Source organism: Heliangelus exortis, chromosome 1 (genome assembly GCF_036169615.1).
Source record: "Heliangelus exortis chromosome 1, bHelExo1.hap1, whole genome shotgun sequence".
In the NCBI taxonomy this organism is placed as follows: domain Eukaryota; kingdom Metazoa; phylum Chordata; class Aves; order Apodiformes; family Trochilidae; genus Heliangelus; species Heliangelus exortis.
In genome coordinates, this window is record NC_092422.1 from 28862234 (window position 1) to 28879019 (window position 16786).

Consider the following 16786-nt stretch of genomic DNA (forward strand, 5'->3'; position numbering starts at 1 on the left):
TCAGTTATGACCAGTGATAGGACAAGGGACAACGTGCACAAGCTGGCGCACAGGAGTTTCCACATAAATACAACACAGAACTTTTTCACTGTGAGGGTGACAGGGCACTGGCACAGGCTGTCCAGGGAGGTTGTGGAGTCTCTTTCTCTGAAGACATTTAAGCCCCCCCTGGATGTGTCCCTGTGTGACCTGCTGTAGGTGACCCTGCTCTGTTAGGTGGGGTTGGACTCAATGATCTTTACAAATCCCTTCAACCCCTGACTTTCTGTGATTTCTGTGGCCCTCTGATCGAGTTGTGGCATGCTGGGCAGACTGTATCCATAGGATAAATTTCCCAGTTTCAGTCATTCAAGATCCTACAAGATTTCCTTACAAAAACCAACCCTATTCATCATTCACACTGTCAAACAGAAAGGATGTTCACATGAGAACTTGCTGCAAGTTCAGACAAAGGCAAGGACACACAGATGGCCAAATGAATGATAACAAGTGGGGGCTGCCTACAGGCTCCTCTGCTACAATTAGCTGGCTAAGGTTGTTTATCCTGCAGCCACGTGTTTGTGCAGCACAACATCAGCTTGAGGGACAGGCTGCACATGAGGAGCAGTACAAGACCAGCCTGGGTCTGCTTAGGTCCACCTGGATCTCCAGCTCCTCCACACACAGTCATCTCCTGCTCCGAACCAACACAAACCTGAAGACAAGCTGCCACTGGCACACTCATTAAATGTTAAGACTGTCAGTGAAGATGAGAATCATAGAATCATAGAATTGGCTGGGTTGGAAGGGACCTCAGAGATCATCAAGTCCAACCCTTGATCCACTACCGCTGCAGTTCCCAGCCCATGGCACTGAGTGCCACATCCAGGCTCTTTTTAAATATCTCCAGGGATGGAGAATCCACTACTTCCCTGGGCAGCCCATTCCAATGTCTGATCACCCTCTCAGTAGAGAAATTCTTTCTAATGTCCAACCTAAACCTCCCCCGGCACAACTTGAGACCGTGCCCTCTTGTCTTGCTGAGAGTTGCCTGGGAAAAGAGACCAACCCCCCCCTGGCTACCCCCTCCTTTCAGGGAGTTGTAGAGAGTGATGAGGTCTCCCCTGAGCCTCCTTTTCTCCAGGCTGAACAGCCCCAGCTCCCTCAGCCTCTCCTCATAGGATCTGTGCTCGAGTCCCTTCACCACCCTAGTTGCCCAGAGCCCCTCAGTAGAGGGAAGGAGGGTAGAGAGGGAAGGGCCCTTGCAAAACTCAGTAAGTTCAGTGAGGCCAAGTGCAAGCTTCTCCACATGGGTCAAGGCAACCTGTGGTATCAATAGAGGCTGAAGGGATGGAGCAGTCCTGACAAGAATCACTTGCAGTACTGGTAGACCAGAAGGGACATGAGCTCAGGTGTGCTCATGACCCATAAAGCCAAACGTATCCTGGGCTGCACCAAAGCACGACCAGCAGGTCAAGGGAGGTGATTCTCCCCCTGCAGTGAGATCCCACCTAGAGTATTCTGTCCAGGTCTAGAGTGTCCAGCAAAAAGAAATACACAGATCTGTCAGAACTCGAGAGGAGGCCATCAAGATTATCAGAGGACTGGAACACCCCTCCTGTGACAAAAGGCTGAGAGAGCTGGAGTTGTTCAGCACGGAGGTTTCACAGGGACCTTAGAGCATCCTTTCAATATATAAAAGGGGCTTCTACGAAAAGCAGTGTGGGACTTTTTCCCCAGGGCCTTTAGTGACACAAGAAGGGGCAACAGTTTTAAACCTAGAGAAGATAGGTTTTGGTTGGATGCAAGTAAGACATGTTTTGCTGTGAGGGTGGTGAGACCCCGGCAGAAGGTGCACAGAGAAGCTGTGGATGCCCCATCACTGGAGGTGTTCAGGGTCAGGTTGGATGCAGCTTTGATCAGCCTGGTCCAATGACACACACCCCTGGCCGCGGCAGCAGATTTGGACTAAACCATCTTTAAAGGACGAACCACTCTGTGTCTCTTTTCTCCCTATCAGCCACACTCTTCATCATCCCCACACGCCTCAACAGCCCAGGCCGGGTGACTACAGTGGCAAACCCATGGAGTCAGCCCAAATGCCTGGGGCACGCCCAAAGCTGTCGGGAAACACCGACCCAGCCGGTCCTGCCCGAAGACGGTGAAGCCACGGCCTCCCGCAAGCCGAACCCGTTCCGGCGCGGCCTCCGCCACCGCCCCTCCCCGCTTCCCTCCAACATGGCGACTCCGCCACCTCCGCCGCGGCCCTTCCTCCTCCCCGCCCTCTGACGTCATCACCGGCGCGGCGGGGCGCGGTGGCGGTTACCCAGCGGCCCCGGGGCGCGGGGGCAGGGCGGGCGGCGGGAGCGGGAGGCGCTCCGCGGGTTCCTCTCCGTGTCGCTCCGCGCTCAGGCCCGGGAGGACGGACTCCCCCCTCGCCCCCTCCCACCCTCTCCGCCCCGGGCGGCGGCGGAGGAGGCGGCGGGGAGCGGCGCGGCAGCGGAAGGAGCAGGTGAGTGCGGCGGGGAGCGGCCGGGGGCGGGGAGGGTGGGGGAGGGGAAGGCTGTGAGGAATGGCGGTGAGGTGGGGGGAGAGGCGGGAGGGGGCGGGACGGATCGCGCCCTCCATACACCCCCGCCCCGTCTCGCCCCACTGGAGACCCGGGGCGCTGAGGCCCCGGAGCGGGGCGGCGGCCCAGCGGCCCAGCGCGGTGTTGGGGTGAGGGGCTCCCCGGGGGGGTTCCTGAGGGGGAGGGCGCGTCCGGGAGGGTTGGGGGCAGCCGGCCCGAGGGCCGCGGGTGAGTGCCTCGCCGTGCCAGCCATCCAGGCGTTCGCTCGGGGTGCGGTTCTGTCGGGCCGTGGCCGTGCTGGAGCCTGCCTCCCACGTGCTTGGGTTTTCCGTATGCGTGTGTTTTGGTGGTGTTTTTTTTTTTTTCCTTCAGTGGGGCTCTTCTCCCACTTTCTGGCAGTCAAACAGTTTCTGCTTTATGCGCCTGGAGGAGCTACTAAATTCGCTCGTATAAAATCACTCATCACCATTTCTCTGGGTAGCGGCTACAGCTATCTCCCCATCCCTTCCAGAACTTGTAGAGTGGCCATGTTGGGTTAGTGTTACGCTTGGGCTGCTTAGGTCCTCACCTTTGACTTCTCTGCTGGATTCTTACTCCACCATTGATTTCTTATCAACCCTCTGCAAGACTATTTGGAAAACAGGCTCTGACAGATAGTGAGTTAGGAACCAGGACCTTATGGCATCTTGCTCTGGTGGTGAAACACTTACAGAGCCTCTGTGCAGACTGGAGTGGACAGACTCATCCCATGAACTGTGTATCTGGAAACTGCACAGGGGTGGCAATATGTGGCTGTGCCCAAGATGATATGGCCTGCTTCTCAGCATGTTTTCTTTGAGTGTGACAGCATGCTGATGTGGTGATCTGATTTACAGATTGGAGATAATGTATCCAACAAACTTGATATAAAGGCCAAGTGAGCGTGGATCTGTCCGCTCTTTTCTGCTTAGGCTGCCCTTAAGTCTCATGAAGCATCTTCTTTGAGTATGAGGACTTCTTTAGACAAGTTATAGAACACCATATACTTTCTTTCGTGATACTAGGCCCTGTTTTTTTTCAGTAATTTATTTACACGTTGAAAGCCAGCCCTGATTTTATACTTGTGAAGACATAATTAGCAGTTGCTTATCACTGCGAATGCAGGAATACCTTATATTAGAGTAGAGGGATAGGTTTGGGTTAACAGCATGGAGTTTTTAAAGTAAATGTGGAATAATTTCTAGTTTTCTGTCAGACAGGCTTCTTTTGCACAAGAGTGCTAGACTGACATTGTATATATGTGCAACTAGTATTTGACTTTTTTTTGAAAGTTGGTTAACAACATGTTTTACTATTTTTAGTATCATTTTTAGGTAGTAAACCTGTGGAACCCCTTCAAATATCAGTATTTTATTAGAATTATGACATGGAAATGTTAACACTGCAATCACAAGCAAAACCTTTTCAGGTAAAAGCTCCTCATTTTGGAAGAATGAAGGGGAGCACTGACATTTTCCTATTTCCAAGCTGTTATTTAGTTGTCAACAGGTATTTAGTTCATCCTAGAGAGTTACAATCAATTTGTATCTGAACTTCTTGTAGGACTTGAAAATTTTGCTTGCTATTTTAAAGGGCATGTTATTTATCACTTCACAGGTAGGATTTGCTTAAGTGATGTAATCTTTAGCTTGTGTGTGGTGTGCACGTATGCATGCAAGGACATGCTTGTGATGTCTTGGACTTCTTAAAAGAGATTTTACCTCCTTGTAGGTTGTTTTTTTTTTTTTTTTTGTGAACTTTACTTTTGTACTGTTACATCTGAGTTTCTAGTTATCCTGTAGAGGCAGGATTAATGTTTGCAGGGGGCTGGATTAGGTTTTTCTAACAGAAGAGGAGGTTTTTCAGATGTGTTTCTTTTGATCGTGGCTTATGTTGTATCTTCTGTTGAAGAAAAATGTTAAGGGTGTTTGACACCAAAGGGTAGGAGTGCTGATAAAAATACACTATTGCACTAAATATTGTGTCAGTCATATCATAATTCATTGATTTCAGTTGCTTGTGATTAGTGTCCACTAGACATACTCACTTTTCTCAAGTCAGTCAATGATTTAGATTTATTCATGAAGTAACTCTCTGAGATATATTTTATTTCAAATGGTGGTATAATTAATGCCCTTGACACATTCTCCCTCACCCTGGGGAAGTTACTCCTTTTAAAGAATAACATAGATGAGTCTGTGAGTTATTGTAGTGTTATATTTCTATTCTATTATTAAAGATTGTCGTGGCTCCTACAGAAAAATGATAGTTTACAGTTAAAATCTTACCTGTAGAATTTATTTTAGGAGTATAGTTAATTTCATTTAGTTGGCTGTTTCAGAAGTTGTGGACACTTCAGTGCCCCTAGGTAGATTTAGCAATGCAATGTCATGTACCTGAAATAGAGAAGCACATAATTTCTTACTTTGAAACTTCTTTTGAAATCAGCATGGCAATAACTATTTGAAATGTTGAAATACGAATGCTCAGGGCTCAGCTCACATGGAAACTCAGTGCTGTCCAATCCACATGAGTGTTTGATAAGGAGAGGGTAGTTTGGAGCCACAGGCTTTTGATGGAAAGGAAAGTTACTTCACTGGCCATCAGTGTGGGACTGGTAGCAGAACTGTGATCATCAAGGGTAGAGCAATGGATGATGAAAATGAGGGAGAATTGAGTGAGTTATTGGAAGTTTTTGTGGGATGTTCCGTTTAAATTGTTCTTGATTATTCATTAATATGCAACCTGAAAGATTTGGAAATTAAACAGTACAGCTTTCCCCCTCGCAATGCTTTTTTATAGCCAAGGAGGCTTGTCAGTAATATAAACCTGCCATTAGGCATTTGAGATTTTCAAGTGCACTACTTTATTAATAGTCTCTTTATTTTTCTAACTTGCTTGATCTTTGAAGAATGAAAATGAGAGTAGCTGTGTTTTCAGATAAGTCTCTCAAATGTAGGGTTTGACACAGTGAGAATTCTGCAGTTTGTCTCCGATGAATGTGTCTGGACTCTCCTCCTGCCACCTGTATAACACTATATTTGTTCATTTAATAGTGAAATCTCACACAGTTTTGGTTGCAGGAGTGAGACTCAGGTGACAGTGTGTCCATGTAGGTAGCAATACACTGTGTAGTTACAGCGTGCTGGGTTTGTTTGCTTAGAAGAATTTCTTATGAAATATCTTGACTGCTAATAAGTATCAGTTTTTAATCACAACTGGTGGGTATGGATTAGAATGTAAGGATAGAATTGACAGAATGCTACCTGAAAGAGTATGTTTTTTTTCACATCCAAGTTTTTTTCACATTTTTACTTTATTTAGGATAAAGGGAGTTTGCAAACCTTAGAAGATTCAGGGTTGGCTGGTGTTTGTTCCCAATTTCCATATTGGAAATTATCAGCCAAAATATAGGGAGTATAGGAAGTTGGAATGAAGTTTACTTGTTACCAAGGTAATAGGTCTTTTTAAACCTACTCATCATTATAACTTCTCTAGGAAGTTAATTCCAAGAAGGTACTATTTGCTAGTAAAAAGTAACATTTAAAAAAAGATTTTTTTGCCTCTGTTTCTTTGAAAATAAGAGGACATTCAAATTAGGAGGCAAAATGAATGTGACTTTTTGTATTTGTATACTGCTATCATGTCAGTGTTTACTGTACTTACGTATGATATGCACTCATTTTATCTGTCATTCATGTGTTGAACCCTATCCCTATGCCATTGCCAGTGCCGTTCTTCTAACCCCTTTTATTTCAGATATGGCTCTTTTGATTGTAAACATTTTAAACAAATTCAATATTTGGTATATGATTGTCATACTAAAAATGCTTTTGCATATGTCAGTCGATTTTTGTATGCTCTATTAAAGGCTGTAGCTGCACGAAACCTTAGAAATTCAGTGTGGTTTTTTTTCTGAAACACAATGGGAAACAATCCTGAAATAGAAGGGTGCTCAGCTAGGTGAGATCTGGTATTGTTTTGCTTTCTAACTTTAATGGTTTATCCTGTCAGACTTTGTAACTACTGCTGCACATTGAGCTGTCCACAATGACTCCTAATTATTTTTCTCAGAAGACGACTAATTTGAACTCATCAAGTATTTAGATAAAATAATTTCTCCTTGTGTGCATTACATTATATTTATTTGCATTTCATCTGCTGTTGTATTACTCAATTTTCTAACTCTATTAGATCTTTCTGGAAACCTCTGTTCTCCACAGTTTTTACTAACCCAAATAATTTCCTACTACTGGCAAATTCTTGTTTCACTGTCTGCTTCCACTAAATGATGTTAACCATTGTTATTAATGTCTGGTATATACCACATGGTTAACTTCTGCCCTCTCTGAGCATCTTGTTTAACGTCCTGGTTATCTGAACCTCGCTTGTGAGATAAAATTCTTCAGATAATCAAAGGCTTAGAGAAGTAGTCACTAGAGCTGAGCTGAGAAATCTCTCAGCTTTATAGTGTAAGCTTTCTTCTACTGTTTACAAAGAGCTGCAGTGCTTAGGAAGAGCTTTAGCACAGTTTTGTTTGTAGATTGTGCAGGTGTCAAACTTCTAGGGGAAGTCTTGCTCTTGAAGTAGCCATAGGATTCAGATAACAAGATTTCACCAAGATACCAGGGAGAAAACCAGGTATTATTGAAGTGTCAAGTGTAAACTACAAGTTACAGCAGTATTACCTTTTATGTACGTTTGTCTACATTTGTACCTTATAATTTTTTTTGCTGTAGAATGAAACCTTACCATGTGAATGTTATGGGAACACATTGCTGATCAGATCAGTGAAAATTTATTTTATCTCAATCTGGTGGGGGTTAGTTTAAATCTGCATTATTCTCACTCTGCTGGTAAGCTTTTTGTCATTTATAACTTGTTTGTGTATAGGAAATTAGCTTAAGTGTGCGTTCTAAACACAGTGACCTATGGATAAGGAGCAGAAGAGCAGGAAATGAGCATTTAGCTAATCATGTTACACTGACCAAGAAACTGGAATGATGGTTTTCTGCACTACAACAGAGAGGTGGTTTCTGGAGCTGCATTTAAATAGTCCAGCATCTAGCAGATTTTCCCAACTTGATTTTATTTCTGTGTAGATCAAGCAGCACTTCAAGAATGAACACTAGTTTTGGAGCTTGTTTTGCCCTTTTCTACAACCTGTCTCAGTGTCCGATATGTATCATTATTTTTTTATTTATTTATTTGGTTTTCTTTCTGTATTCAATAATTCCTTCCTCTCTCAGGTAAGCTAAATTGTGACTTCTTATTTATCCAACTTGTGCTGTATTTGCTTCAAAATCTGTTTTTTATTAATGAAAAGGAGTTTACTTTTTGAGAAGCTTAAATGTATCACTGTTGTGGTTTTTTTTTTTTTTTTTTTAATTTGTTTGTTAGTGGCTTTTTGTTTGATTGATTTTTAAACTCAGATGGTTCCAAATAGTTAGAGAATACAAACCAGCAACAAAGACAGACTGTGGATGATATCAAACTAGTTTCCAGTAGGTTGTCACACACAACAAAGAGGGGAAATAAAAAAGCACTCAGTTTTGGAGATCTGTTTCTGAAATTGGGAGCCATTTCTACTGATCAGAACCTGTTTCTAAGAGTTTGATGAAGTAACAGCAAATGGTTCTTTTCACTTCAAGTAACTTGAGTTGATGCACAAGAAATACATGACGAAGGAAAGCATCTGTTCTGTGTGGTGTTTGCTGTCTAAATGAGTAACATACAATATGATCTTTCCTAAAGGGAAGCCGAAGAAACCAAAGCAAGTCATAAAATAAAATGGAAAATTATAATTTCTGGTGTTCAGCTGACTAGTTCAAATCTGAGGCATTCCTTGTATTAGGTACATTTCACTCATTTATGACTTCTTTTTCTTTCTTCATCACCTCTGCAGCAACTCATACAATGTATATCATACTATTTTATTCATGCAAGTGCAGTGTCAATAGCCCCAAATTGAAGGATTTTACAGTTTTGCTTTTTTTTTTGGTTGAAGTAGTACAAAATGTCAAAAATTAGAAGGAAGGTCACAGTGGAAAATACCAAGACCATATCCGATAGCACATCCCGAAGACCCAGTGTGTTTGAAAGGCTTGGACCCAGCACTGGAAGTACTGCAGAGGTGAGTTGTAAAAGTGTTATTCTTTTCCTCCCCACCCCAGCATCTTCTTTTCCAGGATTTAGGTGGTGGAAAAGAGTAGCTCACAAGTGTCAAATACTCAGATTTCACTGATGTTAGTAAAGGTGGAAAGAACTCCTTAATGTATGGATGTTCAGCATACTAATACAAGAATTTTCAAATAACGTGTGTTGTCCCAGCTTCTGGAGAGGAGCAGTAGTACTGTACATATTAATAATATTTCCACCAACTTACATTTTTCTCTGCCAGACCTGATGCTCGTTGTTGATTTTTTTTTTTTTTAATTGGTTATATTACTGGTGAACAGCAATTACAGATAAATGGGAGTTAATGTGGAGTCATTTGTTTGTTCTGCCACACTCACACCAATGGTATTTCCAGAAATGAGTGTGAAATTCACCCAGTAATGTCTGTCTCTTAGACACAGTGCCGTAACTGGCTGAAGACTGGCAACTGCCTCTATGGGAACACATGTAGATTCGTACATGGCCCTTCACCACGAGGTAAAGGCTATAGCAGCAGTTATAGAAGGTAAATCAAGAACTCACTTTGAATTCTTCACATGCTGTAGGAAAATAGCTTTTGCAACTGTCTTCTGTTTTGTTTTGTTTTTTTTTTAAAGTGAAATGCTGTGGTGTGCCTAATGGTATGTTTTATTGATAACCGATTTGTGTTGTGAAGCTGCTCAGAACAATTAATTTGGCAACTTGCAGTGGGTTTCCCCAAGATTTTTTTGTGTGTGTAGCTTTAAAAAGTGAACGGAGTTCAGTGGGTGCGGATTAACTTTTTGCATTACTTGAAACAGGAGGTTCATGTAACTTAATATGTTATTGTTATTTTTTGCATAGTGTCATTGTAGCTTCTGATATGCCCTTCTGTCCTTCACTAAAATGCTGTTTTGCAACTACTTACAGTGGTACTCACCTTCTTGAAGCCCCTCTGTCTTCACTGTATTGTTTAATGAATAAGGTGTCTATCCTTTTTCTCCTGTTGTGAGGAGATACTTCTCTTCAAAAACATAGTTTTGTGTATTTCTCTATCAGATACAGAACAAATTCCTGTATTATAGGAAGAGTTCTAAAAAGTTACTCCAATTTTCTGAAGAGTCTGTTTTTTGTCTGCCTCTAGACAGAGGGACTGTAATTAAAAACGGGGTTTTTTTTTACTGTCCTTTGTGTGGCATTAACACCTTACTTAACTGAAACTAAATGTGGCAGTAAGTTCATAATACTCTTGCTATCAAGGACAAAAAGCTAGTAGAGTTTTAGCATAGTACCTCTTTGTACAAAAGCTTCACATTTTACAAGAGTTGTGCTTCATAATGCTGTGGTAACATCAGTGTTACCTCTAGATTATGCATGGGTACACTGAAGCATCGAAGTGTCAAGCAACAACAGGAAGGTTGGCATGAGCTCAGGGTTCTGTTTCTGATTCCTTTTCCTGCTCCTGCAGCACACTCTCAGGATGATCTTGCTTTTGCTTCTGTGATCTTCCAATGCTTCTGAGCTGGTAGCAGCTGGGATACAAAGAATATCACCGAGTTTAACGTTTCTTTCTGCCTATAAAAAATTCTCTGTTCTGTTCTGAATGTTCCAGATGGGAAAAAAGGAGTGATTTATTGGGAGAGATTAAATTTAAAAACTGTTAGAATGTCACTTTCTCCTTCATTTCAGTGTTTGGAACAATCAGTACGTAGTTCTCTGTGGTCATTTGAAGAAAAGCTACATTTCTTTTAATGATTAAAGCTTTGTTTCTGCTTCACTGTCACCACTGATATTTTAGAATAATGTTGATTTACTTCTTTTTATTCCTAATTTTTTTCTTTTTTTTTTTTTTTTTTTTAAATAGAACTGTATGAAAAAGTCAAAGGACAGGTCTTGCTGTTATTTCAGAGATACATTAAACATTTAAGAAATATGTTCCTAAAAAGGGGGAGGATGACCCCCAACAAAAAAACCAGACAGATTAATAAAGCGTTCCTGTCTTCTGAAATCTGTACTAATACCTCTTGGCCAGGCACAGAAAAAGCTGTTTTATATTCATATTAAAATGCTGGCACTTCCATGCCATTTAACATCACAGAGATTTTTACAAATGTTATCCAGGTGTTGTGAGTGCAATTTTATTGGCTTCTTCCCAGCCAAGCTAATGCTGCTTCTGCATCAGTTCAGTTCAAACAGGATTCTGGGTAAAGTATCAGGAACAAAATAATGGCAACATATACACGTGTTCAGCCAGGCATACTGGTGAAGTCTTGCCTGCTTTGCAATCAATTTGGTAGGACAAAGCACATCTTACTGTTTGTCTTTCCCCTCTCATTTCATACCTCTTGTAAACAAGTCTCATTCTCAATGATTTAATCCAATTCTGTTGCCTCCCAGAGTTCATAATATGACCAGGCAGTAGGATAACATGACTCTTAAGGTGTGATAAACACTCTTAAGTCACGTTTCATTATAATTCCATTTCAGTGTTAATGCTGCCCCTTGCAGCATGAATTTTAATCTTGCTGTTACAAAACCTGGCATGTTTTTACATATAACTCTTTCCTGATGAGGATATTAACAATTCAGTAATACACCTGCCAGTCTTCCAGTCACCTGAAGTAAGGAGAAGCTGACAAGACAAGGCCTGTTCTGTCCCACAAAGAATTTTGCTCTCTTGCTCCACTCATAGATCGTTAGTTGCTAGGCAGCTTTCTGCTGATTCTCTTACATTACTGTGAGAATCTATGCCATTGTAGTGTCCCCCTCTTAGCCTATCTGATCTGTTCATTCTGGATCATAATAGATTTAAAAAAATCAAACCAAACCAGCACTAAAATTAGGCCAGAATGTATGGATTTTTCAAGGTTCAAATATTTTTGTATGGGAAACTGAAAACTGGATGATGTTTCATGAGCATTCGGTTATAATACGTACATTGTACACTAATATTTGTCTTCTGCCAATACACACACGTGTGTGCCCACACATACATATTCACAGATATTCTCAGATAGGTGAGTGTTAATGTGTGCCTCTTGCTAGGGTCTTATTCCTGACACTGTGCAAGGTACAGGAGCAAATGAAGGTGCTGTTATGAAAGTGCATTTCCTAACCAAGCTGCTGAATTTGGAGAACTGAACTGTTGCAGGGAGTAATGCTGTTTAAAATCCCTTAACTGCACTGCTTAAAATTTCAAGTGATGAAATTTTGTATTTTAGGCCTTATTTAAGGGATGGCCCCAGCACAAAATAATAAGTCCTTAAAGATAAATTTTTCATTGAGTATTTTCTTGTTTCAGTGTACTGAGGTAATGCTGTAGAGGCTGTTGTGTGAAAGGTACTGCCTTGCACTCTAGCCACACAATATGTAATTGTGGAGGTAAAATTGTAGTTATCTGTTGAAATTTAGCAGTGTGCATCACCTGGAATAACCAAAGGTCCCTTTTGGAAGAGAGGGGGAAGTTATGTAGAAAATAAGCCACTATGTAAGAATTAAAATTGTGGTACACCTAAAAGGAAAATCAATTAGTAGTCCAGCTTAGTTTTCTGTGCATTAAGCCAAAGTATCTGAAAACAGTCACAGCTTCCTGACTAAATATTTCTTAAAAATTGACAGATTTTCAGACTGATTTATTAGACCTTTTGGGTATTTGTGGTGTTACCATGTTTTGTGAGGAGGGGTAGAACGGTTACCGTGACTTTGCTTCAGTATTCTAAAGCTGAAAAAAAGAACCCCAAAACCAAGCAAAGCCACCACTAAATCCCAAGCCTGAAGCTATAGCTTTTTTCATTTCTGTGATGTTTTGATAATTTTTATGATCTTTAAGTGGATCTTAATAATGTTTTCACATAATAATTTTTTTCTTCACTCCCATACTGAAAAAGGCACAAATTGAGAGTGAAAATGTTTGAATGCTTTTTCACTCCAATGGGGGGGAAAAAGTATTAAAACTTAAGATGTCTCTCTAGGAAGTACATGAGCTGTATCCTGTTTCAATTATCTTGCTCTCTTCAGCTGCTGCTTTTTTTCTGAAATTTCTCCTCTTGAGTAAAAATGTTACCTCAAGGAACAATGTTGATGGTACATTATCTGTAACCGCTTTGTCTTTCAAATTAATAACCAGTTTCAAAAATCCAAATTGTTTGTGCCATAGGTGAAGTATTAAAAATTAAGGCATTAAATTGCCACTTCAGTCTTGAAAGACAGTTTATTTGTTGAGGTAGCTGATGGTTGGAATGTATCAGAGTGTTTTGGTAATGCAAAGGAATTGTTTTCCTGAGATGGAGGGGAAAAAAAAAGATACCTTAAAATATAACCATTGCTCAAGCCAGACGCTTTAAAGATGCTACAATAATGCATGCAAAGGAACCTTGTTTAGATTTGTATGCTGGATATTTCTTTATTCTTTTTAGGGTTGAGAAAAGCAGTGTGCTACTGTTTTGTACCTTTCCTTTGATCTAGTGACCTGTATTTATGACTTCACAAAGAATTAAATGCATTTAAAAATGAGAGCAGTCACTGGTCTTTTTCTTCTTAGGTCCTAAGACACTTAACCTTATGACAGTTTAAGTAATCAGATACATTGCAAAAGAGGAAGTGGAAACCAATTACTGGTTTACATGTATGCACAGGTGGAAAATTAAAATATATTAATTTAGATTTTTGTATTCATAATTTGTGAAAGTTTACTTATTGTGTATTATGTGACAGAGGAAGGTTGGGATAAACAGTATTTTCTAAATGAAAATCCTAATTCAGTCTGAAAAACAAAACAAATGCAAATTTCATTATTCAAGTATTACATATAACTACTCTAATCAATGAAGACAGCATCAATATCTTGTTGTGATTTTGTAGTATAAACTGATAGATATAGATCCAGTACTTTCATACAGCTATTTCACAGAAGAATCTTTAATTTCGACCGACAGCCATCACACAACTACCAAACTCAGTATCAAGCCAGATTTGCATGAAGAGAAAATCTATTTTATTGAACTGAAAGATCATTTGAAGCAGCTCCTACATTCTGTTTGCTTAAGAACTTGTTTAAATGTGTGGGTTGTTCACTTTTAACCCACAAGGGATAAGTGAACTTGTGAATCCATACTAAGAGGTAACAAAATTATATGGATGTCCTTTATTAGTGTAGAATATTCCCTCTCCCTTCCCACTTCACAGTAATACCTTGTGCAGAAAATACACCTTTAAGTTGCATGACTATTAATAGAGTTCATCCAATAGTTTGTAATTAATAATAAAAGAATTATTTTATTGCAAGTTAGAAAGTGGAGGAGGTCTCCAACAGTGAATTTCTGAGACATGGGGTTTTTTTGTGTGGCAGTCTCACCGAGGTCATAGGAGATGGCACCTAGGTCAGGTTCTCATCACTTGCAGTCTTCATCCACATTCAAGAGTTGTGTATCTGTGTGACTGTCATTGCCAGTCCACAGTAGCTTGGCTCTGCATTAATTTTATTTATATATATATAAATATGTATATAAATTGGTGCAGCTTAGAACACGGAGAAGGGTGAAGATAGCTTGAAAGACGAGGTAGGGATTATTGTGACACACATTTGCATGGTGATAGTCAGAGTTATTCTGGACAGGACCACCTGAAGCTGATCAGAGTAGTAACTGAGTCATGCCTTATATATACATGTACAAATAATTTTTCTTGGAGTGAAGTCTTCCTTGATGTTCTAAAAATAGTGGTTTTTTTTAGAATGCTTAAGCCCATTAGACCTTAACACTTTTTTATTCATCTCCTTCACTTTTGGGTGGGAGGTTTAGATCTTTCTGTATATACTAATTAAAAAAGACCTAAAGACAGATTGTTTTCTTTTTAAAATAGTCCCATAGAACTGGTTATATTATATTTCTGTATTATTTAGGTCACCAGAAAGACCCACTGGAGATCTTCGGGAAAGAATGAAGAACAAACGTCAAGACGTTGAGGCAGAGCCACAGAAACGAAGTACAGAGGAATCATCCTCTCCTGTTAGGGTAAGAATGGAGTTTGCAGAACTCCAGAATCCCTCAGTAGCAATTGGGCAGTGTGTCCTAGAACCTGATCGTGGTGACCTGTAATATTTGAAATGTTTTAATGCTTTGATCATTTTGTACATAGTATGGCATATTTTATTGTGAAGTGTCTTAACGATTGTATCATTTTGCAGTTTTGTAGCACTTTCTGATCCTTTGGCTCCCAAAGATTATATAAGTTCCACAGACTAAAACATATTATGAATACTGATAAACAGGTGTTTAGTAATAGTGCAGACTCTTTGATTATTACCAAGAAAGTGTATTAACCATTGTTCCAATCATCCACTACTTTTCCCTCAAACACTTACTCATATCCAGTGTTTACATGGATCCTGACTGCAAACTGTTCATCCCAGCCTTGGTATTGATACGACCACACAGTTACTGCTGTGCTGGTTCATTCCACCTTGCTCCTCACACACTCATCAGCCATCCCAACTGCTCACTTTCAGAATTTGGAAAAATTTAATTCATTATTGTTCTCATTTTCTAAGCATCTTTCTGCAACCCTATACCTCTCGAATGTCAGATGGTACTAATTTTAAAAATGTGTTACCTGTTGCTGCACTGATGTGACAAAAAAATAGGGGCAGAGGTAGGAGTGTGACCCTGCACCTGTGTGACAACAGCATCAGTGTATTCCTGCATCATGTTTTTTAAGGCCATCTTCGTATGAATGATGATTAAAAGTTTTTATTTGTGAAAAACCAGTTTTGCTTCTGCAGGTATTTAACGGCGTTCTTTTTTTCCTCTTGGTCTGTTCCTACTTACTGTGTAAAATGGATTTTTATGTCAGGTGTAAAGGAATCAACAGCAGCTGTTATCATTAAAAAGCAGAATGATTTGCCTTCCAATCATGTTTTCAGTTGCTGTTAATTTGTATAAACTTTCAGTCTTTTTGCTCTTTTATCTAAATGTCTTTATTTTCTAATAGTTTGAATAAACTGTTCAGTTATTGAGTCCATGGTTGGTAGGAGAAGTGTTTCTTCCTACCGTTACTCAAAATTTATTGTAACTTCTCTTCTGGTATGACTCTTATTTTGATGTAATTCCTACTTTTGATTTTGATTACCTGCTTTTTATAGTATTCTATTAATGTAATAATACACACATAATATATAACATAATAATACTCTTAAATAACTAAACCTCAAGGAAAGGTGAACCGGAAACAGGAAGCAAAATGGATTGAAGAAATAATGGGTTTGTTAAAACACCAAAGAATTATTTACAGGATATGCACACTGCAGAGAAAAAAACTACTCTGCTACAGTCTCATAGAACAGAAGGCTGAGGACACCACTGAGCTTTTGTATTAGTTGTGTGGAGGCAACTCTCAAAGAGTTTTTCTCTCAGAGAAAGAAAATATTTTTGAACAAACAGATGAAGGACAGTCATCAGGAGTTGCATTGCAAAGAAAGAGAATATCTAAAAGAACAGAAGACTGAAGTGCTGACAAAAATCTTGCTCCATTCTTAGAGCTGCTGTTGTGGTGGAGATCCAGTGTCTGATCTGATGTTTCCTTCTATTTCCATTTATTAAAGCTTTTGAGATAACAGAGAAGCTGAATAATCAATCTTGATTTTGTTTTGAAATAACAAAAGGTATCTTGTTCCATAAAAAGTTTCATAATTGTTTTTTTAAAAATTTTTTTTAAAAAAAAGGAAGACAGTAGGACTGTTTCTGCAGACAAAATTTGTGCTTCAGTTTCTAAAACTAACAAGCAGCAATGCTAAAAGAGAACTGTCTAATATAGATGAAATCTTAAATAGCTTATTTTAAGACAAGGCTTTTGAGGCACATAGCCAGAGAATAGCAGGTATAGTATTGTCTGGGTTAGAAGGCAGCTACGGGGAATATTTTAGAGTAATGCTAAATTATTATTAACAATTGTCTTAAGAAAATTTTAAAGTTACAGCAGATGCTGTGGTGCTTCTTCTAAAGAGCTGTAACCTTTTAGTGGAAAAACTGTTGGACATCCTAAGTCTCAAACTTTGCAGAAGTTAAGAAAGCAGTTGTTGAGATTACTGAA

General features: G+C 39.9%; 1 protein-coding gene across 10 annotated transcripts in view; it reads left to right on the plus strand.

Annotated features, from left to right (window-relative positions):
- Positions 1–2284: 2284 nt before the first annotated feature.
- Positions 2285–16786, plus strand: part of ZC3H13 (zinc finger CCCH-type containing 13) — a 48148-nt gene continuing 33646 nt past the window's right edge. The window contains exons 1-4 of one of the 10 annotated variants that reach the window (XM_071739559.1): positions 2285–2491; positions 8577–8699; positions 9139–9248; positions 14601–14712. In XM_071739559.1, coding sequence (XP_071595660.1) covers positions 8583–8699; positions 9139–9248; positions 14601–14712 — 339 coding nt within the window. In that variant the 5' untranslated portion in view covers positions 2285–2491; positions 8577–8582. Of the gene's footprint in view, positions 2492–5890; positions 6021–8573; positions 8700–9138; positions 9249–14600; positions 14713–16786 lie in introns of those variants that run through there. The other 9 variants (XM_071739611.1, XM_071739549.1, XM_071739577.1 and 6 more) reach the window with 9 other exon arrangements.